Source organism: Falco peregrinus, chromosome 4 (assembly GCF_023634155.1).
Source record: "Falco peregrinus isolate bFalPer1 chromosome 4, bFalPer1.pri, whole genome shotgun sequence".
NCBI lineage: Eukaryota > Metazoa > Chordata > Aves > Falconiformes > Falconidae > Falco > Falco peregrinus.
In genome coordinates this window covers 860,388-886,244 of record NC_073724.1, presented here as the reverse complement: position 1 = coordinate 886,244, position 25,857 = coordinate 860,388, and the positions used below count along the sequence as shown (strand labels likewise).

General features: G+C 41.6%; 1 protein-coding gene across 1 annotated transcript; it reads left to right on the top strand.

Moving 5' to 3' along the window:
- Positions 1 to 619: 619 nt before the first annotated feature.
- On the top strand, positions 620 to 24,612 carry TOMM70 (translocase of outer mitochondrial membrane 70). The gene is made up of 12 exons (XM_055801540.1): positions 620 to 921; positions 9,191 to 9,364; positions 10,624 to 10,750; positions 13,538 to 13,647; positions 15,556 to 15,704; positions 16,858 to 17,065; positions 17,651 to 17,785; positions 18,950 to 19,057; positions 19,781 to 19,897; positions 20,768 to 20,865; positions 21,382 to 21,504; positions 22,493 to 24,612. Exons 1-12 carry the CDS (start codon positions 667 to 669, stop codon positions 22,644 to 22,646), a joined length of 1,758 nt encoding a protein of 585 aa, XP_055657515.1. The 5' UTR covers positions 620 to 666; the 3' UTR covers positions 22,647 to 24,612.
- The last annotated feature ends 1,245 nt before the right edge of the window (positions 24,613 to 25,857 follow it).

The following is a 25,857-nucleotide window of genomic DNA, read 5'->3' as shown; positions in this document are numbered from 1 at the left end:
AGGGCCTCGGCCCGCCCCGGGCGCTGGCAATAGCGCGGTAGCCCCGTGTGAAGCCGCTCGCTGCGGGCACCGGGGGCGGCGGCTCCCGGGGCATTCGCGCTGCGCCCCGGCTGCCGCTCCCGCCCGCAGCGCCACACAGCCCCGGCGCTGCCCCGCGGCCACCGCCGAGCCCGGGCAGCGCCCGCCTCGTCACACACAGCTCATCAGGTGTAGGTACAACGTATGCGGTACTGGCACTGTAGGCATTACTTTATTTTTATGACGGATTTAATTAATAAGGAAAAGACAAAAAAGAAGGGCGTTTCTAACCAGGACGGTCCTGCTCTGAACGCTGCGGCCCCCGGCAGCCCCGCAGCGCCTCAGCAGCCCCCAGCGGCCCCGCAGCGCCACAGCGCCACTGCAGCCCCCAGCGCCCCAGCAGCCCCCAGCGGCCCTGCAGCCGCGCCGAGCGGGCCAAGCCGCCCCGCCAGCCGGAGGTACGCGGGCCCGAGGGCCGCCCCGCCCCTGCACCCGTGGCGGCGCTGCACCGCCGCTCCGGCAGGGGGTGCCGCCGCGCCGGGCCGTGCGGCGGGAGGAAGTGCTTGCGCGCCCCGCGGCCTCCCGGCGTGCCCCGGGTGTCCGGTGACCCCCTGCTTCCCCTCCCGCGGGCGGCGGTGTGAGCGCGTCATGGCCGCCTCGAAGCCCGTGGAAGCGGCGGGCGGCGGCGGCGGCGGTGCGGGGCTGTCCCGCTGGCAGCTGGCGCTGGTGCTGGGCGCGCCCATCCTGCTGGGCGCCGGCGCGCTGTACCTGTGGGGGCGGCGGGCGGCCCGCCGCGGTGGCAAGGGCGCGAGCGAGCGGAAGACCCCCGAGGGGCGGGCGAGCCCCGGGCCCTGCGGCGGCGGCAGCGGCGGGCAGCCCGATGGGCCCGGCCATGAGGACATGGTGAGCGCCCTGCGCTGGGCCCCGCCGCTGTGGCAGCGCGGGGGGGAGGGCAGGGCCGGACGGGGGGCGGTGCGGAGCCGCGCCGTGGGGGCGCCTCGGGCGGCGGCGGTACCGGGGGGGCGGCCCCTCTGGCACAGCGCTCGGGGCCGGCCCTTGGTCCTCCCCGGTTTTCCCTCATGCTTGGCCCGGTGCCGGTGCTCGGAAGCGCTCGTTACCGAAGGCGTGTCGCGGTGAGGTAGCGCTGGGCCGGCCGGGCCAGCGTGGAGGCATGCTCTGCCCCTGCGGCGCGGTGAGCCGGGTGAGCCACCTCCAGGAGCCGTGCTCTGGAAGGGGCACCCGGTGATGCTGTGCGCTGGGCGAGGTGCGGGGTACCCTGAGCAGAAGGCGAGCACAATCCAAAACTTTGATCCAGAATCCAAAAAATGTGAATAGATGTGCTTTCAAACCTTACGTTCATCTTGTTGTGAATTACGATTCTGAGAATTTTCAGTTGAAACGGTCTGTACCAAAATTGAAGGGCAACATGGAAGATCAGACTCCAGATCAGATCCATGATTCTTTGTATATCCGTAGGTGGAAAAATGCTTCATAAGATGCACTTTCTGCACATCTGCTGTCACAGATGTACTGTGACAGTGATGTTGGATGACTGAGGTGAGGTTAAAGCTGACAAGCGAAAGTGGTGGATTTGACAAACTGATTGGCTTTGACAAGAAAATGTCATTAAGATATTCCTGAATTTTCTTCTTCCATTCTGCTGTACCACCCAAAATGCTGTGAACTGTCAGACCACGGTTTAAATTCCTGTCTGAAATGAGCAGGAGAGAAGGAATCAACTTTGGGAGATTGGAAGAGGTTGGCTTTAACCTTGATAGAGTCAGTGATGAAGATCAGTGTTACATGAGTGGGCAGGCAGTGGCAGGAACATATGGGAGTGGTGAGGAGGGTGGCAGCTTCCATAGCTAGTGAATCACAGGTACCCTCGGGCGTTCCCAGAAGCCTAGTGAACTGTAACAGGGATGTTGGACCTGGAGGCAGTTACTTGAATGCAGTGATTTGTTTCTTCATGGGCAACAGTACTGAGCAAGTAGTGTGTGGAGGACAAACTCGGACTTGGTTTACAGTGGTAACTTTGGCTTGTGGCTGCAAACAGCATATGGCATATTTAAGGCGGTGTGCTTGTGATGTGTGAGCTCTGGTTTGCATGTTAGTCATGACCTTTGTGTAGCTGCAGTGACTTTGCTGTTACCGTGTCAACTTTCTTGATTGTGTTGCTGAATTGCAGCGTGTACTGTCAAGTGGTTTGTAGACATTCTGTAGTTGTCCTTGAAGCAAGTACTTAAAACATTTAATACATAGCACTTGATGTAAAATACTGTGTGTCTAGCTTTGTCGGGTTGCTCCACAGATTATATTACTGGAAGACTATACATCTAAGAATAAGTACGTGATTGAGAGGTGTGATCCACAGTTCCTTGAAGAGTGTCATTGCTTATTCTGTAAGGAAATGAGAGCTATTACTTAGGAAAGCCTGTAGAAGAAGGTCTCAGATTTACCTGATTACATGAGATAATTGTCTAGCTGGTCAAAATACGGCTGCAGCAGGAAAATTAATGTGACTGCAGTTTCTGTTGACAGCTTTATGTCTGGGGGGACAATTGCCTTCCTGTTCCTCATATCCACAGCGGTGATGCCATGTAGATTCCATGTTTCCACACATATTTGATTAGTTACTGATATTCTTGATAAGACCCTCGATTGAGAATAAAACCATTATGGATGCTTTACTTGTTAATTACCTGCATTGTGTTGGTCAGCCTTTCTAAAGTGGTGGTTGTTTTGGTTTTTTTTAACTCAGATTTCAAACACAAATCTGTATAGTAATAGGAGCCAGTAATTCATTTCACAGTCTAAACACAAGAGGGAAGTGTTTTAGAAAACACATAGGTCAGTAACGAGTGGGCTGCTGACAGGTGCTTGCATGTGTGTGTCAGGTAACTGTTCTTTTACTCATGAATGTAACTTAGGACTTGGCCTTCATTGTGCATTTCATTAAGTCAGCTTTTGTACCTGTTTGATGCACTGTTCACTGTTTCTGAAGATCTTGAATTTTTTTGCTGATTCTTTGAAAATATATAGGATCTAAAATCTTCATTGTTTTGTATTCAGACTTCTTACTATTTTGCATGCAGTTCAAGCTTTTTTACCTGCTGCAGAGGCCTTACATTTTTTTTCCCCAGGCTGCATCTGCACTAGAGGATTCTCCTGGCGTAGAAGCACTGGCTGAGCGTATGATCTGTGACTGACATTGTATTGGCAGAAGCCCTTAGCATAGGTGCTATATCAGGAAAAGCTGAACTACTTTTGAGTTGCCTTCTGCTGTGAGCGTAGCTCCTCAACAATACAGTAAACTGGTGTTACTGGACTGGTTAAGTGCCATCTATGGATGACTCAAAGGTCAGGAAGTCAAATTGCATCTGTTAATTACAGAAAGTGTCATTGTTTCTTATAGCTAAGATGGAATGTGTTTTAGTTACTCAGTAACAGTGGTTGCTTTTTTACATGCTCTCTTAGTTTATACTGAATGTTGCATAACTTAAACATGTTGAGAAGTAAACTGCTCTGCAATTATTGTGTTGATTGATACCCAGTTGATTTGTGGTTTTTTTTACTTATTCCATCATAACTTCTTGGCAAGTTTATACCCTTCTTGTCTGACAGGAGCGAGCACTGGTTAGTCAGTGAGGTAATGTGTTGGTTTCTTCAGTATTTTTTCCTCCTTAAGTTGAAATCACTTCCTTTTGCAAGGCTGTGATGGTCCAAATCTCACCCGTGAACTCTTTCAGCAAGTTCATAGGTAACCTTGTGCTTTTGATACATGAGGAAGCATCGAACAGAGATTCTTGAATTGTTCAGTCAGCCGTATGACATTGTGTATTGCAGACAAAGCTGTTTGGGTCCACAGCAGTTCACTGTCTTTGCATATTTTTCTCTGAGCTGGATATAGTCCTTGAGTACAGTGGTGGGTGAACGTGACCAAACTCCTTGGCTTGTGCGGTGCCACATATTGGGATCAACAGTCGACTAGTATGGCTGCTTCTTTTCGGTATCTTGTTTTACTAGCAAGTGCTGAATGTTGCCTGTCTCACTGCTGTGCCATTAGATCAGAATACAAATGAATTAAACCCCTTTATCTAGCTATGCTTCTGTTGATACTTCTGAATTGATCTAAGCAAGATATGTGAAAAGTCATTTCTGTTGTACTGTGCACCTGTTGCCTAATAAATCTCACTGTCAACCTACCGTAAGTCTTATGTGTTTCACACCAGCTGTAGCGGACAGGTGTAGAAAACTTAAATATGTGTACAATAGCAGTAGAATAATTGTTAGACTCTTGGCAGCTCATGTGCAGTTTGCTTATTTGTGATAGGCATGAATGGCAAACTCATTTGAAAGGAAGGTGTCTGATGGAGAGCATTGCCAAATTGTACTGTAAACTTGAGCTTAATTATTTCTATACTATGCTCATGTGGACATAATTTTTCTCATAGTGTTTTTAGTGCTAAGGAGACTCTTAAAACCATTTATACTCAGTTAATGCCTTTCAGTATAGGTCTGAGACAAGACTCGAGATGAACATTAGTAAAAAAAAAAATGTTATAAAAGAAGTAGTCAGAAAACAATTATTTTTTTTTTTTGGTACCTAATCTCATTAAGAGGGTCTAGACATTGGCTGCTTTTTTTTTTTTTCTTAAAGTTCTTGAGTTAAAGATGGCTGAAATAGTAGTCCCCTTCCATGTCATCTTTTCAACCAAAAGAAAATGCTGAAACTCTGCTCATTCTTCTGTTGTGAATCACTGTCACTGGCTGCCAGCAAATTTCTTGTTCTGCTTTAAAAAACAATCTTCCTCAAATAAATAAAGGTCTGAACTGCTAGTTTAACCATGTTGGCATTGCTGGGTGTTACTAAGCTTTGTTATTCTTGCAGCTGGCAGTCTGTTGCTGTTAAGTTGCTGTTTGCACACAGTTTGTGAGGAAGCACATTTGCTGAGTTTAAAGTGACAGTTAGAGATTTTTGTCAGTGCTGTCTAGTCTTTAGAGAGTTAGCAGTCTTAGCTAACAGTTAGCTTGTTTACTTGGATAGCTGAGTGCTTCTCAAATACACAAATGTCCTTTGGCTTAATATGTTTTAAGACTTGTTAGTGAACAGTTGCTGAAGGTGCTCCTAAGTACAGAGGTGTTATTTTTTACGTAACTGCAGATAACTTCAGAGATATTTGTTTATACTGCCTTGGCAGATAATTCATTATGAACTTCTGTTACTTTTGTTGAGACGGTTTGCTTGTTGCACAGATTCTTTGACCAGAAGATGACAGAGTTCTTCTTGCTCTATATGGACCTTTAGGAACAAAAGATGTCCAGCACGATATAGAATGGCAATGGGTGGGGTGAGGAGAAGCACTGAAATTGGAAAATAATGTCTTAGAATTACTACATTTGCAAGAAAATGGAAGGAGGTGTGAGGGTTTTTGATTACTTGTGCATGAGGTACGTTAAGTTTGCTTCCATGTCAGTTTCTTATTTGTGTACATCTTTAGCGTAGCAATTGAGAAGGGCTGGAGGCCTGAGAGCTTAAAAATTTCATCGGGGTTAAACTTGAGGTTTGACAAACTCTTTGAAAAACTGATCTTATGTTAAGAATTAATTTCTGTATTCTTACTTGTGCTGTTATGAAAAGGTATTGTAGCATGTAATGTCATGAGTTCTTTAATATCTTTGAAAAAAACCCCAAACACCCCAACAACCACAAAAAAAACCCACCCCAACCAACAACTGCAATAAACCCCCAACAACAAAAACCTACCAAAGCAGAAGAGGAGACTGATGAGATTTAGCTTTTTGGTGGGTTTGGTTTAATCGGGTTATACTGCAGTTAGTTTAGTTGAATATGTAACTTAAACAGAAATTAATTATCTTTGGTATGGAAAAAAAATTGTTATGAGTATTCTTTAAAAATTCACAAAATTAAAATAAAAGCTGCATATTTTTTTTGTTTTGTTCTCTAAATTGATCAGTTGTATACTAAAGCTGTAAATTAATCCACTAGTTTTTGCTATGTTTTCTATAGTACAAGTTTCACGATTGCTAAGAAAATAAATCTCATCCGCATAATCATTTTTTAAAAACAGTTGAGTTTAAAATTTGGCATTGTGTTTTGTCACCATTTGAGCATTGAGACATAAATACAGGGTTTTGCTATTTTTAATGCACAATTTCTATACAGTCTGTGTGGGATCCATTTTTCACAGATATGAGATGCTAAGCAACTCTGCTTTTTCATCTCAGTCCTTATGAGAATGGACTAACTGATACAGAGCTGTATCAGCCTTTGCATTTAAAATGTTGCCCATTCAACAGTGTATTGACCAGAGCAGAACAGTGTGACTAAGGTTGCAGATAAACCATCTAAGAGCTAGGAGCCTAGTTTAAAAGGCAGCATAAACAAAATAAAAAAGTTGATTTCTTTCTTGCCATGGGCATTATTGCTGACTGTATCACATGATAGTATCTTGTGCTCTAACTCTTTATACCTACCCTCACTCAAATTTCTTGCACCATGTAATGTATGAGGCAGAGTAAGCACAGAGTCAGCATCTATCTGATGATTAATTTCTGTATAGTTGGTTGTGTGGTCTGTGATCCTACTATTGTTATTCAAAGCTTACTCTGATTAACAAAGTTAGTAATTCTAATGAGTTTTCCTGTGGCACCATGCCCTTACTCTCTGAGGTTTTCGGTCCCTGTTGCACGCACTCAGGCTTCTCGGAAGACTTCATGCATCCCAGGAATGAGCAGAGCACCAGCGACTGCCCTAGAACTACAGATTTCTTGCTTCCAGTTACAATTCCTGTTGCACACCTGACACTGGAGCAGCTATTGCGTTTGAATATTATCTGGTACACCTCACCTGTAGTGCGTGTCTTCATGCAGGGGCTGCACTCCAGGGCTGCCAGAGTGGGTAGGATGGAGCGTAGACGGACTGGTCAGCCTGAGGCACATACTGGGGTAGTAGATCCCTGGGCTAAAGAAATTGGTGGTGATCATAAAGGAGTAATCTAGTTGTAGTGTAGGCTAAATCTCTGCAGTTTTAAGTAATTTCTATGCTGGGAACACGCATGTGGATGTTACAACATGGACCACATCTTGCACTTTTTTTTTTTTTTTTTTGTACCAAGTAAATTGGAACAGCACTGAATTTTGTAGATTATTTTCCAAAGACTTTTCTAGTGTGGTTTGCTGTGGAAATGCGGAAGGAAAAATTCAAGCTGACCTTCAAGCATTTAAGTTTGTCTGCTGCATATGTATAACCCTGATCTTAGTTAAAAGAGGTGTGTTGTTGTATTGGGAGCTAAATTTAGGCCATAACTTGAAGTAAATGTAACATTTTCAGACTTGGGATTAAGTTTTGAAGTTTTAACTTATCAAATACACAGTTACTTAGCTCTCAGTAAAAATATTTGCACTCTAATTCTGGTTTGTGTACCCATAGAGTTACAGTGTACAAAAAGGGGTGAAATTAATAATCTTGTATCAATTTTAATTTAAATCATTAAACCCCAAAAATTTAAAAGCCATGCAGATTATCTTGTTCTGTGAACAATGGAGATGGTGCAGACTGATTTCCTATAAGCCCAGCGACTGGTGACCCATGAGAGAAGAGCTTTTCTGGCAGTAAGGGTATTTAAGGAATTCCCTCCCTTATATAGTTTCCCTCGTAAGTCTCTCCTCAGGAGACTGCCTGTAGGATACTTCTGTTGTACTTGGATGCCTATTTTTATGTAGGAACTAAGACTGGTACCCATTATCTGATTCTTTCATGCCATGACTGGAAACCAGGCCTTAAAAGAGAGGGTTGTACAGCAACCCCTGGGATCCCTGTAGGTTGTCAGTTTTAAAAGTAATTTAGATACTAAAAATGATCAGACTGGCATGAAATGAGCAGACATTAAGGGAAACAGGTGGATGAAACACAAAGATGCCTTCAAGTTTGTGTTACAGCAGTCTGGGTGTAGTTTGGCGCTGGCAGTAGGTCAGGGGAGAGGGGGCGGAATTGTGGTCCAAAGAGAAGCCCTGACAATTGCCAGCAAAGCCCAGCTGATCTTTTCTCAGTGCATGTGGTTCGACAGGTGAGATGTAGTGAATCCTGCAGTATTGTGTAAGGCATGACTGTCCCCAGTTTGTACCTGTCCCATCCTCAGAGAGTTTGGTAGGATGGCATGTATGGTCATACCTCTGTTTGTTTGGGTCTGGCAGGTTAGCCTGAACTGTCCCACAGTGGTGGTCCTTGAAGCTAGGCTTCAAGTGAAAGAGGAGCTGAAATCCAGGTGATGAACGTTAGGGGTCTTTTGCAGCTCTGTATGTCTTGAACGTGGGTCATACCCCTTTGATAAAGAGAGGCTTTTTAACATTGATTCCTTATAAACCACAGCATTTGATAACTGATCTGTAAATCTAGGGGCTACAGGTAGCAACGCTGGTTTCGGCAGAAATGCAGACGGTCAGCAGGCAGGTGGTGCAGAATGTAAAGGTTCATTTAGCAGGGTTGCAGGCCAGTTAGCCAAGTTTTCCATCCTCTGCCAAGAATGGCAGATTGCGATGGTCCAGCGCTTTGTGTTAGCGGTTGGATGAGCAGGGTCTTTGAAGCTGTGGAGGAGTTGGCTGTCAAGTTAGTTAATTTGTCTAATGTATGGAAGGCAAAACAGCTTTGTTTTCTCTACATGTTTTATTAGTCTTGCTCAATAGGTCTTTCCACAACAAAATGTTTTCTGTATTTAATTCATAGTCTGATGAGTCAGATCTGGTCTAATAGGCTATATGTACTTCAGTAGGAAACTTTACCGGTTTGAATTGCTTTGAGGGCTTTTGTTATCCTTGCATTTTTAGTCTTTGGAGAAATAACTTATCTCATTGGTTCTTCTGATCACCAGTCATGTAAGATTAAAACCTGTTTAGCTTTCCAAAGAGAAATCACTGCATTGTTTAATACCATTGTAGTGAATCTTTTGAGAAGTTTGTCTCCTATCTGATACACTTTCAAAAGGAAACGTTATGTTTTCCCAGGAAGTAGAAGGAGTGAGATTTTCAGAAGTCTAAGCCAGAGTTTACCACTCAGATCCCTTTTCTGTCTTTGAAGATCAGCCCTTAAGTGCATAGCTTGCATGCAGTGATACATTTCTTACTTGACCTGACCTATCACTTTCTTTTTCAGAGCCCTCTTGATAGAGCCCAAGCAGCCAAGAACAAAGGAAACAAATATTTTAAAGCAGGAAAATACGAGCAAGCTATTCAGTGTTATACTGAGGCTATCAGCCTGTGCCCTCCTGAGAAAAACCTTGATCTTTCTACCTTCTATCAAAATAGAGCTGCTGCCTATGAACAACTGGTAAGAAATTAAAGATAATTGTGTGGTTATTCTAAAAAGTTGTATTATAAATTGTGTATTTTGTCACCTTTGTCCACTGAAAGATCCCAGGTGGTGCTGTCTGCCATCTTCACAAAAAATGCCATTGCTGCTATTTTTCACTAGCTCATCATACTTCTCTCCACATATAAAAAAAATTATTTGCTGTCAACTATTCTCAGCCTATTTTATGTAATTTTTATATGTCCCTTTCTTGTAAGACAAGGTTTTAATGTCTTATCTTCTGGGACAATTGTCTTGTATCTAGGTTAATTTTGCTTCAGAGTTTCTTTAACTGTTACACCAAATATTTTGGAATGATGCTACTTCAAAGAATCAACAAAAAAAAAGAAATTCCAACAAAAAATTCCACAGAAATCCTACTAAAGCCCAAGACCTAAATTTTGCATATGTGGAAGTAATATTTACTTGATAGTTGAGTATATTAATACTAGTTTCAGAAGTCAACCAGTGTTGCTTATTATGGTATCAGTAGATTTGCCTGTGAGGTCAAGTTGGTGAACTGTATAAAGGAGTGGAAAAATTTACTTTGTACAGTCTGAAGTATCAAGTGAGAGACTGTGATTAGAGAAGTCTAGTCTTAAAAGTTAGAGGAGAGATAAAACAGTTCTTGTCTAGTCAAATACTACTAATAACACTAATTCATGTGTTGGATCCCACATGTATGTGATTCCTCTTTTTCAGTTATTAGAAAAGCCTGTTTTGGTAATCAATTTGGCAAATAAATGGATTTTTAGTTCTTAATAGCTCTGACTAGCTCTACTCCTACATATTCATTTATCATACCTTTGTAGTAAATTGAAATAACAATTTTTTTTTTAAAAAAAGCACTTTCTTAAACTTGTTTGTTGGTTTTCATTATGTTTTCATCTTTTTTCTTCTATTTGTTTAGTACCAGTCTTTCAGTTCCAGTGTTACCTCCTGCAAGCATCTTCACATCAACTCATTATCTTTTCCTGTATGCTTTGTACAACTGTCCGGTTTCATTTTTCTATAGGAATTCCTTTTCTGTTTTGTGGCTCTTCTGGTGCAGGTGGCTTGCAGTGGTGCCTGGCAGTTTCTTACTGAGAAACTTGCAGAAATAGGAGCAAGCAGGTACAACCAGAGCCCGGGGAACTGCAGCTACTGTTAGGTGGGCATGACCCTGGAGTTGGTAGTGGAAAGCTAATATAATGCAGCTGACTAGAGCCTGTCTCATTCTGCTGTTTTTCTGCCCACAGCAAAAGTGGACAGAAGTGGCACAAGACTGCACAAAGGCTGTTGAGCTTAATCCTAAATATGTAAAAGCTCTCTTCAGACGTGCAAAGGCTCATGAGAAGCTAGACAACAAGAAGGAATGTTTAGAAGGTGAGTGTCTCATGATATGTATATTTAAAATTGGAATTAGCTCAGGAGCCTGGGAGACGGTAACTTCTGGGATGGTTTTGTTTCTACTACTGTAACTACAGTAATACAGAATTAATTATTTAAAACCATTCATAGCTACTGCAAATACATTTTCTTCTCTTTGTCAGAAGAAACCTTTTTCCATTTTTCAAGCTCCCATTCACTTATGTCTGAAATAGTTGCTGAGAAATTGATGCTACTGTAGCCACTGAAGGTATTCTTTTTTTCCAGGAAACTCCCTAAATTTTAAGAGTAGAAATCATTTAACACACCAAGTGGATAACCCAGATAACAGTTGTTCTGCTTCCATACAGCATACAAACCTTCTTCCCTGTTTGTTTTAGAGAAATGGTACTACTACAGAAACCAAGGTGTGTTTGCAGGTGGGGATACATGGTCAGAAACAAGAGTATTGCAGTCATTTAAATGCATTTGGCAGGTATTAAAGGGAAAACAGCTTGAGTAGAATTTCGTTCTGATGTATAACTGTTAAGAAAATTGGAACAGATTTAACCTTTTTTTTAAATATTAACACTAGAAATTTGGCAGAAACTAGTGTCAAATCCTTCCAAATACTATTCCTAACAGAATACATCTTAAACTGTTAGGAAGATGTGACTGAGAAGGCATGAAAATTGAAGAGAACCACAAGTCAGGTGTATTTTCTGAGGGCCTTTTTGAACTAAGGGGTACTGTTTGAAAGCACCCATTTAAATTTCGTCAAGTGAAATCATTCCTGCTGATGTAAGGTTAAAAGGCAAATGAAAAATATCAGCTGTGCTCATTATCAAGGAAGGACAGAAAAAAAGAAAATCAGAGCTCTGACTGGCAAATATAAGGGATAAATTAGATTAGTTTCATTATGTGTAACAGCTAAGAGTTAGGCCTGCTAAATTAGAAAATAAGTGGAAGTTTTATTTATCTATTTATTTGTCTGCTGGCAGAATGCCTGCCTCTCTGCTTCATAAGGCTGTAGTGACTGGAAGAGGACTTCTTGGGTCACTCACTGTAGTCCTTTGCAATCACTAATCGACTAACAGCTGCACTTCCAGAGTGCTGTAATAAAATCTAAACCCTGTGTGCTTGTGATAAACTGACAGATGATAAAAGCCCCAAGAAAGATCAAGTGTCCCTGCCACAGTAGGATAGCTTTTAAATGTAACTGCTTTTCAGTGTTAGTAGCAACAGTGTTTGTAGCAATTATTTTCAACCTTGATTTGTGTTTGAGCTTTAGCTTGCAGTTTTTTCAGATCTGAAAATTACTTGCCTTTTCTGAACTGCACCGGTTTTCTAATATAATACTGCTTTTACCTGCCAACCATGTGTGGCCAGTAAAATTCCAGGATGCAGGGTATGTCCATGTAGTGGAGGAAAGCAAAACCAAACTAACTCACAGAAAACCCACCACCAGCAGCAGCAAAAACCCTCTCTGATGATCCCTGGCAGTATAATTTGGCAAGATGTTGCCAATTCACCCAAGTCTGGGTACTACTTTACAGCTGCCTGCTTTGGGCAGTGTGGCTGCTGAGGTCGTATGGCACAGTATTACTGCACACTGTCTTTTCATGCTCTTTCTGGGTGTTGTATGTTTTCTCGGGGCCTGCGATGTGCTTCTTGACCATGCCAGAGTTGCAGGGAGTTTCTGTATAAATAATGGCATAGTAGTACCTTTAGCAGGGTAGAATTACAGAAAACTGTAGTAAAACTCCAGGGTAAGATACTTGCTTTTCAAGTGTATTCGAGCAATATACTGTTTGAATTTCAAGTCCAAACTCTATTCATCTTCACTGATGTTCCAAGTGAAAATGAAATAGGAAAAATCAGTGGTAGTATTGCATTAACTACAGGATCCAGAGGAATAATGTTCATGTACTGTAAGAGTGCATTTCACACTGCAAAGTGCAGTTCAGGCAGCCATGGGCTAACATTTGCAGAGGCTTCTGTGTGTGAATACAAGTGTTGTGATATGGGCTAGCACTTTTAAGTAGGACAGCAAGGTGTCTCTTAAACTTGCTCTGTTCCAAAGTCATGGAGGTGAGCAGCAAAATTTGAGGTGTAGTAAGGGAAGATGTCTTAAACTGAAGAAGCAGCGAGATGTGATGAGTCTGAATGTGAATTTTAAAAGCAGAAAATTAGGACCAGTCCCAGAAGGGAAGCTGTGTTAGCACTTTTAATGCAAATGTAATATGAACATAATTACTGTCCTCAAAGTTTCAAAATGGTGAAAGCCCCTGTTGGAGGTATGCATTTTCACTGTTCATCTAGGTGTGTTTGTCTCTAGATAAAAACATGAAGATAAAAGTAAATGTAATTTCTTTCATTCAGTGCCATGAAGTCCTTTAATCTCAAGGAGATCGTTTTGGATACAAATTTGTATTAAATAGCTTTACATATAGGTTGAAGACACTGAGTGATATACAACCAAGTGGAAACAGATATTCTACCCTCTAACACAAGGGTCCTCAAACTTTTTAACCAGGGGGCCGGCGCGCGGATGAAGTGGCAGGACGTCATCTGCGGCTGCTTGGTTTCCCCCCCCAACCCCCAGCGGGGGCGGGGCAGGGGGGGGTCTGTAAATACCGGGGGGCCAGATTGGGGACCCTGGGGGGCCGTATCCGGCCTGCGGGCCGTAGTTTGAGGACCCCTGCTCTAACAGGGGTTTTGTTCGTTTTAACAGTGGCAAGTTTAGTGTACTCCAGTGGCTATCAGAATTTGTCTTTAATCTCACTTTTGTATATTGTCTCCTAGATGTCACTGCAGTCTGCATTTTAGAAGCCTTCCAAAACCAGCAAAGTATGTTACTAGCTGATAAAGTTCTTAAACTCCTTGGAAAAGAAAAGGCCAAAGAGAAATACAAGGTAGGACTTGTGATATTGCTGACAAATTCTGATTTCACCTGACTGGGTGTTGAAATGTTGATTGCTGGCATTCTGTCAGTTGTAAGCAAGTCACTGTCTTCATCTGCTGAAGTGTAACAATCCACACAAGTGGTTTTGGTACAGAGCTATGATTGTACCGGTGTTGTGTTCCTTTGGGACCTGTCCAGAGTTTTTGAAACATCAGTAGGGAGAAGAGGTTTATTTCTAACAATTGTTTCCCTTTAATAATCAAATTTATTATGACATTCAGGAGGCATGCTAAGCCGGTGTGCTGCCTTACATGGGGCTTTTCTGGACTTGCAGCCCAATGGGAGCAGGCTGTGTGGGAATAGCAGTAGCCAAATGTTCAGTTCCACATCAGGTGGTTGAGTTAGGCGTGTGTGTTGAGGTAGGAAGGTTTCTACATAGTAACTGAAAATGCATTAAAATGTTGGTTCCATATGTAATTAATAGCTTAAAATGAGAAGAATGATGATTGAGGACTTTTTTCCCCAGGTTATTCTTGGTTGTATAAATAGAAATTTCATGTAGGAAAGATTAAGTTGACAGTAGAATTCCTACATTTTAGAAAGTGACAAAAGAATACTGTTCTGTGGTTAGTTTGGGTTTGGGGTTTTTTTGGGGTTTTTTTTGTTTTGTTTCTGTTTTGTTTTGCTTTTAAAGAGTAAGAAAAGCAGAAAAGCATTGCTTAAGAAAAAATGATGCAGTGTGAAGTCACACCTTTTTATTAGTGGTTAGACTTCCTGTTTCTGTGTTGAAAAATACGCCTTCGTCTCCTAACTACCACAGATTACTTGGGACATTCAGCCACAGGCTTCTTTCTGTTCCATCTCTGTAAATAGGCGCTCATACTTTTACATTCCTGTTTTGGCACTTGGATGTCTTTGCGTTTAATGTGTGGAAACTGCAGAAAAGAGAATTATGAAGTAGAGGGGTAGCCGGGAGAAGTCATTCTAAGTGGTAGTAGGTTTACAGAAAAGTTGGGACAAGTGTTAAGACTTGCTTGCTTTTTGTGACAGTGGTTGAAGTACTGAAGTCCATGTTGGTTTTGAGGTGCTCAGTTTCCTTCCTGTAGAAACTCACATAAATGTGTGATGTCAAGGTAACAAAAAATGAATTGTGCTGTTAGTGTGGTGATGGTGGTAGCATCATAAAATAGGTGTGCTTCAAATGGGCAGTATTATGGTAGGACTTAATAGAGAAATTCAGAAGAGTGCATTCAGACTTTTCTTGCAGGAAAGATTGAACTGTAATTCTTGTGTGCAGTATTCATTTTGAGAAAGAATATTTTTCAGGTATAGAAAGGGTTTTGTACCTACCCAAGTGGGTTACTTCTGGGACTTACCACCCATTTTACTTGCCATCTGGGCCAAGCTCCATGTAGAATTAGCATATTGCCTCATTAGTCTTCATTGTAATGATAGACAGCAGCTTCTCTTGAGCAAGTTGAGGAAAAGGGCAAATTGCCATTCAGAATCTACTTGAGTTTAGGCTCATGCTTAAACTGTCAGCTTGCATTTTGCACCCAATTTATGTGCACACATACTGCCTTAGCCCATCTACCCAATGTCTTACGATAACCTAGGAGTCCTTGTTTCTAGGCACACATGCAGAAAGATACTATCTCCCTCTTCTCTTAAGTATCTAACTTTATTTCTACTGGTGATGGGTATTGTGTTGTGATCTGAAGCTTAAATAATCCCTAAATGTCAAATTGTCAAATCAAAAATAGCAAACTATCAAATGAGATAGTGGAAAGTCATACACTGGTTCTTTCATGAATGTTTTTGTTTTTTTTTTTTTTATAATCACAGTTGTTTATCCATTTCCATATTTACCATCTGATCCTACCATCCAATGACTTTAAATTACGTTTCTCTGTTTCAGAATCGTGAGCCTCTGATGCCCTCACCACAGTTCATTAAATCCTACTTCAGTTCTTTCACAGATGATATAATCTCCCAACCTTTGCTTAAGGGTGAGAAATCAGATGAAGATAAGGATAAGGAGGGAGAGGCTTCTGAAGTAAAAGAAAAGTGAGTGTACAGTACAGTTGGGAATTATTTGGTATTGGAATTGAGTTTTCAGTGATTTTGACATTCTGCTCAGTGTACCTGTCTGTTGTTTTTGTACTACTTGGCATGGGAAGTCCTGTGGTAATGAAGTGAGCCTGTGAAATAAGATCAGTATTGAAAATGAAACTTCTCTGCAAGCTGACTGGCTAGTTCTAAAGAATGTCCACTGAACAGAGGAAGGACAGTGTGAGATTGGGAAGATATGCTGAATATTTACTACAGTATTATAGTAAATCTTAGGCAATGGGAGGACTGGAGAGTATGCTTCTGGAGAAGGGAATGTTTTGTACTGAAGGAGAGTTTCCAAGGAAGAGAGTAAGTTTGTCTTTGGATGTGAAGGGATAAGACAAGCTAGGAAAAGGGTGTTTGTTAATGAAAACTATGAATTTACGGCAACTGACATTGAAAGGTTGTTTTATTTTTATGGAATCAAGCTGCATGTAAATGAGAGGTTTGTTCTGACAAAGAGAAGCTTGAGCTTTTTCTTGAGCGGAGCTTGAGCACCACATGAATGGTGCTTTAACTTACTGTGCTGTTTTCCAGTTTATTTTTGGAGCATATCACTGCTGTCAGTACGGAAACCACTGCAAACAGTGTTACAATTTTTTATTTTTTAAAGTAAGATAGAATTGTCCTGATGTACAGGCAGATTCACTGAATCCAGGACACTTAGCTGAGGACAAGGCAGTGCTTACTGTAATTTTTGCTGTGAAATTCTTTCTTCCAGTTATAAAATGCACATTGCTAGGCTTAATATTTCACTTTTGTGACCTGGAATTCCATCCCAGCCCTCTTTGTTTTAAGGCAGAGCTTACTGCTGTACTTAATGTGAAAAAAAAAAATAATTCCAAGGGACAAATGAAGCTTAATTTCGGGAGCTTTCAAACATTCTTTCTTCTTTATTTTCAATGTAATTTGGCCATTCTTTGTCTAAATTGTTTTCAGTCTGTGATGGCTCTGTCCAGGAGTATTTGTAACTTTACTGATAATGCTGGTGCTGCAACTGAGTCTAGCAAAAGTTATTATTTGTTATGATTTAATGAAAAATCTGAATTGAAAAGGCAGTGTTTGGTGAATGCTTGTATGTATATAACTGTTCTTACATCATTTACAGCTCTGGCTATTTAAGAGCAAAACAATATATGGAAGAAGAGAACTATGACAAAATTATCAGTGAAAGCACAAAAGAAATTGAAGCAAAGGGAAAATACCTGGCAGAAGCTTTGCTTCTGCGAGCTACGTTCTACTTGCTTATTGGCAATGCAAATGCTGCCAAACCAGACCTAGATCAGGTCATCAGCATGGAAGGTGCAAATGTGAAGGTAAGAATCTGTCACAGCTGAATTGTAGCTTGGGTTGAGAAAAAATCTAAACTTGCTGTATAGTTCAGGAAGTTGTTTTTCCAAGTTTTCAGATACTTTAATGGGTGTGTTCTGGTTTATTTACTGTTTAGTCTTTTTATTCTTGACAAACTTTTTTCAAGGGTTTGTTGATTTTTTGAGACAGCTGTACTAAGTAGTACAAACTAAGGAAGAGGAGAAGTTGAATGAATTGGAGGCTTATACAGTCCAAAAGAATCCATTTAATAGATAAGAGAAACCCGTTAATTGTACCTGCATATTGAACTGCTGCAAAAAATGTTGAATGTATTTGTAAGCATAGGGAACCTGTCTTATAAAGGATTTTGGCGGGGGGGTTGAGAATCCACTGAGATGGAAGCATGTGCTGACATATCTGAAATTAAGCGAAGGAGCTGATTCGTTTAGAGTCAGCATGAAATTCGTTCCTGCTTAGATCTACTGAGTGAAATGTAAGTGGGAGAAACAAGTCAAATGAAAAATTTGCTGCAATTGTAAGAAGGCCTTAAATCTGGAGGAATGTTGGAGTGGCTAATGCTTTTTTTACAGCTCCGAGCTAATGCTCTGATCAAACGAGGAAGTATGTACATGCAGCAGCAGCAACCTGTGCTGTCCACTCAAGACTTCAACATGGCTGCTGATATTGATCCTCAGAATGCAGATGTTTACCACCATCGAGGACAGGTAAGAATCATTAGAGGTTTTGTCCCAATACTCTAATATTTCAGTAGATACTAAAAGAAAAATGAAGATCAGTACATCATCAGAGACACTTTATACTGTCTGGCAGAAAAAACATGAATTCCAGATTTGGAGCTGTTGCAGAATAAACACACAGTCTAATTTGCAGGTTCAGGTCAGGCAGAAGCAGTTTATTTCTGTAGCTATAGGAAAGAACACAGAGCAACAGAGGTTCAGCCCTCTTTATCAATACAAACTGACTTAAAAGTACTAGGGCTTGCATATGTTGACAGCAGATATAAGCTGCTCTGTGAAGGGGCCCGCTATAGCAGAGCAACATCTGTGTAGAAGGAAGCTTTTGTTCAGCGGAGGTTCCTGATAACCCACCATCTGCAGCGCTGTGGCCTAGGCTTGCTTCTGCTCAGCTCATCCCTCTGGCTCATGACTCTGCTGTGTCCTTGACTAATTTCTAGCCCTAGAGAGGCCTGCTTCCACAGAGCTGTAATATAAAGGGTGCTGGAAGCAAAAAGGAAACGCTACCATATACAGATATGCTAAGTCGTATCCGTAGGAAGACTTCCATGGATGAAGTGCCTCTCTCCATGAGATCGTTAGATCTCTTTAATGCTCAGAAATAAGAATGGTGTTATGTGTTGATGGAAGGGAATGAAAGTTTTCTACAGTTTGAAAATTAGTGTTTTACAGTAGAATCACTGTAAAATAAGAGAATGATGAAGTGAGCTCCACTCTTGTGGAGGGATGAGAATGTCAAAAAAAAAAAAAAAGTGCTTGAAGTGCAAGCTGGGAAAGCCAAATGTTTCAACGTCCAGATAAATGATTCACAAGCATTAACTACAGCGAGGCAAAGCGACTTGAGAAAATACGGCATAGTTTTGGAGACTGGACATAATGCGGAAGCGGTAATGGCAGCAGTCTAAATGGAAGCGTTCTCAGTCAGGGACATTGCCTTTTTCGTATGAAGGCAGAGTTTCACTGGTGGCTCTGTTGTTTGTGGCAGTGATTTTTAGTTGTGGGTTTTGTAGGTTTCTAGGCAGTTCCAGAACTGAACTGGAGATAATACGAGTAACTGACACTGATTGAATTATCACTTAAGTGTCTGAAACACAGATTAAATACAGAAATAGGATTTTCTTTCATTCTGGCTAGCTGAAAATCCTGCTTGACCAAATTGAAGAGGCTGTGGAAGACTTTGATGAATGCATCCGATTGCGACCCGATTCTGCCTTGGCTCAAGCACAGAAATGTTTCGCTTTGGTAAGTAACATGCTGGTGTTTATCTGGGTGCTCTTTCTTTTTAGCGAGTTCTGGAAAACATATTGTGTTTCTCTGTTTCATTGCAATGTAATGGAAAAGTAAGGCAATGAACATCCCAGTGTTTTTTAATAATAAGGTAAAGAAATGACACAACAGTTTCTTCAGTTGGAGTAAGGGTTTGCTGCTTTCATTTTGTTGTTCAAACAGTAGGTCATCGTTTCTGTTTTGTGGTAGAGGAAGACAAATCTTCATTCTAATTGTATCATGTAAAATTGATTTAAATAAAGCTTTAATGTTGTGGGAATGGTCATCTTCAAAAAATTGGAAACAAACTATTTCAAGCTAGTACGGTGCCTCTGTGTGCAGGGTTTTTCTGAGGACAGCTTTGCATGGTGTGAACAGGGAGGAATTCTAGGCTTGGAATTTCTAGGGTTTTGAAATAGAGGGAGACTATTAGCCACTATCAGGCCTTATGGCTTCCTTCTTTCACCCTTTCTCCTCTCCAAGTTCACTCTACCAGAGACATGGACTTATGGCAGATTCCTAAAACCAGATTTGGTAGGATCTAGAGGCACATCACCTTCTGGAACTTGCAACTGTTGTGGTGCGCGTATCTCTTGGGGAAGTGGGTAGAGGTCTGATGAGCTTTTTGTGTGTGTGTGTGGTGGGATTTCATCTTTTTCCTTTCCCCTCCCCTCCCCTCCTTTTTTCTTTCTTGAATAGTATCGCCAGGCTTATACAGGAAGTAATGCTTTGCCTGTGCAGGTAGCCATGAAAGGCTTTGAAGATGTTATAAAAAAATTTCCAAAGTGTGCTGAAGGCTATGCACTCTATGCTCAGGTACGTTTTTCTCTTCTTAAAGAAAAAGCTGCGTTCTCTTGCACCTTGTGGCTTGGATAATACACATTTCTTGAAATAATGTATGATGGTTTTTTAGCATTAAGTTCTGAGATAACACATGCTGTCTTTAGTAAGCTACCTGAACTTACGGGTATGCGTATTCTGGAATGGAGGAAGTAGAGGGGAAATTGGCAGAGCTGGATATAAGCGATGAGAGTCAAGGGTGGCTTTTAGGAGACGGAGGTCTGGCATACACTTCCCCTTGAATTCCTGCATGTGTGTGGCATCTCATTTGATGGGTGTCAGGGATTCTGTAGGCAATTCAGGAGTTAAATGTGCAGAGCGAGAGTAACAGTTTCATTCTGCTACAAACCACATGTAGTGGTCAGGCCTGGCAGAGTTCAGTAGGAAGATTCAGAGTACACTTGCAACAGGGACTGTTATTTCTTCTCTTAAGAAAACGTACTGTTGGTTCTAGGACGCAGCATGAGATGTTCTGATTTTAAGTAGGTAGGCAACATGGATGCTTTTCCTTTTGAAAGCGGTATATTTGAAAAAGGAAGGAGTTGAGACTTGCAGGTACAGACTTGTAGAATGGCTTTTACTTGCAGTATGATACTGTGTTGCTTGTGGATCTCCCTTGGCAGGTGGTACTGTGATCAGTAATCTGTGCACTTAAAGCCTGACAGCTTTCTTCTAAAATGCCTCGGTTTTGAAACTTAACTCTGGTAACTGATGTGCCTGGCCTGCTGTACGATAGGAGAGCTATATCCAATCTCACATTGCCAGTATGGTTTTAATTAGAATTAGCCTAGCACAGAGTGAGTGCTTTGGTTGCTTATTGACATATAAGTTTCTCTTCTGATGCAGGCACTAACTGATCAACAGCAGTTTGGCAAGGCTGATGAAATGTATGATAAATGCATTGACCTTGAGCCAGACAATGCCACTACATATGTTCATAAAGGGTACGTATTGCATTGGCGATCCTTTTGGTCAACAGCAGTTGGCATATTTACATGAATCAACTGGAATTGAACATTTGTTCACATGTTTAGCCAGGAGAAATCACTCTGCAAAAACATCTTAGTGCTGTTAAATATATTTCTACAGTTTCTTTTGACTAAACTCGAAATTAGTTGCAGGAAGGTTTCATTAGTGTTCATTCCTAATGGAGTAGCTCTTTGAAGTATCCGATTTTTACTTTAGCCGTCTTACTTTCAGCTTTGTGCTGAAGTTTTCTCTTTCACAAAACAACTTGTAACAAGTCTTCTTGGGAGGAATTTACCTGTCTTTAGAGTCATTAAACTGGTAACATGGCTTATTGGAAGTGACTTTAACATACATGTTTTTACAAGCCACTGAAGTTACTGTCTACCCTGCATTAGGAACTAAATACATTTGGGATTATTTTTTTTTCCTTGCACGATCAGGGTTTTGGGAGGGGTATGTGAAGTTTGTTCTAAACTTTATTTCTTTTTTAGTTTACTTCAGCTCCAGTGGAAGCAAGATTTAGACAAAGGGTTAGAACTCATAAGCAAGGCCATTGAAATTGATAACAAATGTGATTTTGCATATGAAACCATGGGAACGATTGAAGTGCAAAGGTAATGTTGAATTGTAGCATTAAAAGTTCTTAGTTACTTTTGAAATTACAGTGGTCCTTTAGATTTCCTTATGGATCTTTGGTCTTAAGATTTTCTCCCAGTGCTGTGCAAGGCCAGGTCTTAGCTGAAGTCCTGATGTCTGTTCTGTAACTCTTGGGTAAAGCATTCGTTTCTTTATGGCATAATTGTGCTTTATGATCTGCAAGTTCCTATGTTGACCAATTTCATACTTACTGGACAACATGCTGATGAGTCTGTGTATGTTTAAATACACCCTTCTGCATTTAAAGTGACTTCCTTAACCATTACTAGGCTTCCTGCGTATCTGATATAGTCCTTAAACATATCTTAGTGGACCATTTGTACTGAGGATCCTGAGCTATACTTTCAAGGCTGACAGTTTAATTCCAACAGGACTGCAGTTTGTAAAGGGTAAAGAGGAAAGACTTAACACACTGTTCTGTAGCAGTGCAGTGTATTACAGTTGTGCAAAAATTTGGGGTGTAGCTGAGAGTACAGTTGAGTCTTTTGTTTTTTACATGTCTAGTCATCAAAAGGACAGTCAAGCTGTTGCTAGGAGAAATTTTGCAAGCATTTCCTATTTAAATAATGTGAGCTCTTGTCTATGCTAGTTTTCCTCTTTAAGTATACAAACTCTTTTCAAGGGAGATGAGAGTTCACTTAGTTGTCCCAGTACTATCTTTGCAGTAAACTTGGTGCCCTGTGGAGAACATTTTATCCCCCGCTACCACCTGTGGGGGCTCTCAAGAGGAAGGCTGTTCTAACAGCTGTCCTAATTGCTTAGGCTTGGTAGCAACTGCTTTCAGTTTGCTCATTATCATCAGAAGTTCTCATGGTGGTTCCTCCTGAAGTCCTTTTAAGCTGTTAGTAGTGGAGAGTGCGAGCCCTGAAGGAAAAAAGATGCTGTAGAGATGAAAAAATTGCTTTGCTGGTCTTAATTGGAGGACTACATTTTGGTTTATTTCAGAGGTAATCTGGATAAAGCCATTGAAATGTTCAACAAAGCTATCAACCTGGCCAAATCTGAAATGGAGATGGCCCACCTCTACTCACTCTGTGATGCTGCCTATGCCCAGACAGAAGTTGCAAAGAAGTATGGATTGAAACCACCGACACTGTAAAGAAACGAGGAGGAAATGACCTTCTAAAGTGAAGTTGCCCACTTCAACCAGCCCTAAAGACACTGTTGCAGACCATGTTGAATGGTGGAACTTAGTTTTTTCCCGTTCGTGGTGTTGTCATTTGCTACATCTGTTAAATGTTTAGGTGTTGTGGGAGCGGTTGTTCAAGGAAGTATGCAGTGTTGCATCTTGTTCCTTCTGTGGCAAAAACCTTAACAAGCTGCAGCGGAACAAAAGAAAGATACTTTGGCCATGCAAATAAAAACTTCACGCTGGTTCATTTTGGGTGATGATGTTGTGGGCGATTTTTGCTTTATCAAACAATATTACAGCATGTGGGTTTTTTTCTGTTGACTTTAAAAGTAATACTAGTTCGTGCTGTAAAATAGGTTTCTTTTTTATATGCAATTAATCCTCGAGGGTTGATTTCAATTTTGCAAAAAGGAAAAAAATTATTTTCAAACTGTTTAATAATAGAGGTTTTTTTAAGTCACTAGATGTGGAGCGAATCCCTGTAAATATATGCAAGCATGTACAATCTTCCCTTAAAGCCCCTCCCACCCTCTGCATAACTTACTTAGGAATAGTCCTGTGGCAGCTATTAGGGAATTAATTTGATAGCCCTTATCCTCACCCCAGAAAGCCCTCGTGTACTGTCTAGGAGAGCTAGTCAGAAGGCTGGGTGGAGAAGGAGGCTGGGTGACCCTGCTTCAGTGCAGGTTTCACTGGAAGAATGGCTGCGTTCCTGTGCAGCAGTCCATGCTCGAATGTCATGGGAAATGGGTCTGGAGAATTCAGAGGGGTGCTAAAGAATGGAAAGTACTGCTGGGAGTAGAGCTGCTAAGGTAAGGTCATGCTTGCATATAATCTTTGTAATCTCTGAGGCTTAAATGTAACAGCTGATCAACAGTCTACATTCTCTTCAGCCTCCTAAGAGACTGCTGGGTTCTGATCTGCTCCTTGTAGCAACCCCTTTGCAGGACTACTTGAGACAAGGAACAAAGCACAGGCTAAAATTTCAAGTAATGGATTTAGAGTCTGTACTGGTTTCCTTGTTCTTTGGACCCGGTCTTGTCCCAGATTACAAATACTGTAAAAAGGAAGCAACTGTTCTGCAAATAGCAGATTGTCAAATTATTAAATAGCAGTATAAACTCTCTTCCCCTAGCTAGGAACTCCAAGGGCTCTTTTGCTTTAGGTTGATCTTTCCAGTATGGAAGTCAGTCCACCTTGCCTCTCCCTGCATTGATGTGGCTGGATATATCTCATGCAAATACTTAACTGATGTAGCTTAATTTATCATATACTAATTTGGGCTTCTTTCCATCCTGAAATCATAGATTTGCTTGCGTCTAATGTATTTCCTCTTTTAAAGAAGTGAATCATGCCGTGGTCAAACTGTCTTGCTTCCTAGTTGTGCCACCACACAGCAGCAGCTTGTATTTTCAACTTGACCTTCCTTTTTCCCAGCAGCTCCAGTGGAGAATTCCAATGATGGAAAACAGATACAAAGATTTAATCATTCTATTTTAGCTAGCTCCGTAGGTGATCCGCAGTCGTAGTGTTGGTGTAGCATTGAAGGCATCGGAAGGTGCTCGCAGCCTGTGAGGGCACCGCACGTGCCAAGTTCAGATGTCTTCTGGAACTTCCGATCTCTGCATTACCTGAGAACAAAACCACGCCAGACCCATGTGTCCTGTTCTCCTGGGGAGTTTTTATTTGCATGGCCTTACTTACATTGGCATTTTCTCCTCTTCACCCTACCCGTACCCCACTCCTTACCCCACCCAAGTCAATTAAGGGAAAAAAGCATGTGCTGTCAGATACTAGCATTCCAAACCATCACAGACTTTTGCCTGTTCTTGAACTAGTTTGAAACTGCACTGAAAGGATGCATTGTCTGTAATTTTTTTTTGTAAATGATGTATCACCTGTAAACTGAAAAAATAAATATTACCTTCAAGTATCTCTCTCTGACCTGTGTAAGGACAGGCTTTGATGAAAGTGTTCTCTGCAGTGGTTGCTCTGAATCTAGGAAGAACTAAGAATGACTGACTGTCATCTTCTCTCACTTCAATCTTTAAGAAAAAATGAGGAAGAGACATAGAATTAACGAGTCTTAACTCTGATTGTTTCCATCACCCACAGGGGTTTGATCTTGAGAGCTGAAGATTACAAGGGAAAGGAAATCCAGCCAGGAAAGCTGGGAGTCTGAGTAGCTGACACCCTGTTAACGGTGGATCCCACTAGTGAAAGGTATTTCTTTTTTCTTATTTAAGTGGCTGATGTAGTGGCAGTTTTGCTTTAAGCCAGGTCTGCATGTGATCTTTGAGAAAAGCTTGCTTTAGTAGGGATTGAGAACTGAAGTAAAACAAGTGTAACTGCTATTTAAAAACCAACTCTGTTGAAATAATGTAGGAAGCCAGTACTGAAGACTTGGATAAACCTGGTGTATCTTGGAGATCTGGGAAGTTGCTTCTACACGTGGTTGTCTTTGCATCTTAATTCTGATCATGTGAAATCCCTGTTGCTCGTGTTAGAGGCAGGTTTGCCAGAGTGGGGATGAGCAGCTGTGACTTGAATTCCTGGGATCTGATGGCAGTCAGAAGGTGAGAGGGAGCTAACACTTCCTGAGGAGCTGTACCGTAACTTACTCTGGAACGATGAAGACCAGCCTAGATGTGGCTTTATCCTGGCTTCCCAGCTGTGGGGGCAATAATGCTGCCTGATAGAACAGACGTTGCTGTGTTTTCTGCAATCTCTTTAAAAAGAATTTAAATTCTTGCAGGCTGAAATTCTGGAGCTGTTTCAGGGTTGTTACTGGCTGTTTTTTTATACTTACAGAATACTGGTGCATATGTATAATATAGATACTTAAAAGTGCCTGTTTTCTACCAATGCAGAGACCGAGTATTGACTGCTTGAAGCATTACCTAGCTGAGAACCAATTGTGTACTTTTCTCATTGAAACCCCCCAAAATTCATGGTCCCATTTAAATGTATTGCATCCGAGTGAATCACACCGGACACCCCTAAAACGTCCTGCTAAAACCAGGTGCTCGGGAGTTGTCCTGGCAGGCTGAAGAGGACTGAGCTCGTGTCACCTCCTCAGCTGAGTTCACCAAAGTAGCCCACGGCAGATTTGCGCCTGATCTCTCTCCACGTGGGTGCCGGGGGAGGGTCCGGCCGCAGATGTGGTTCTCTCTTGCAG

What these genes read in the sequence shown, in the direction of transcription:
- TOMM70 (XM_055801540.1), top strand. Translation starts at nt 667, where the DNA reads ATGGCCGCCTCGAAGCCCGTGGAAGCGGCGGGCGGCGGCGGCGGCGGT. An exon ending in ACTACATATGTTCATAAAGG is followed by an intron (nt 20,866 to 21,381) that starts GTACGTATTGCA and finishes TTTCTTTTTTAG; the next exon opens with TTTACTTCAGCTCCAGTGGA. An exon ending in GGAACGATTGAAGTGCAAAG is followed by an intron (nt 21,505 to 22,492) that starts GTAATGTTGAAT and finishes GGTTTATTTCAG; the next exon opens with AGGTAATCTGGATAAAGCCA.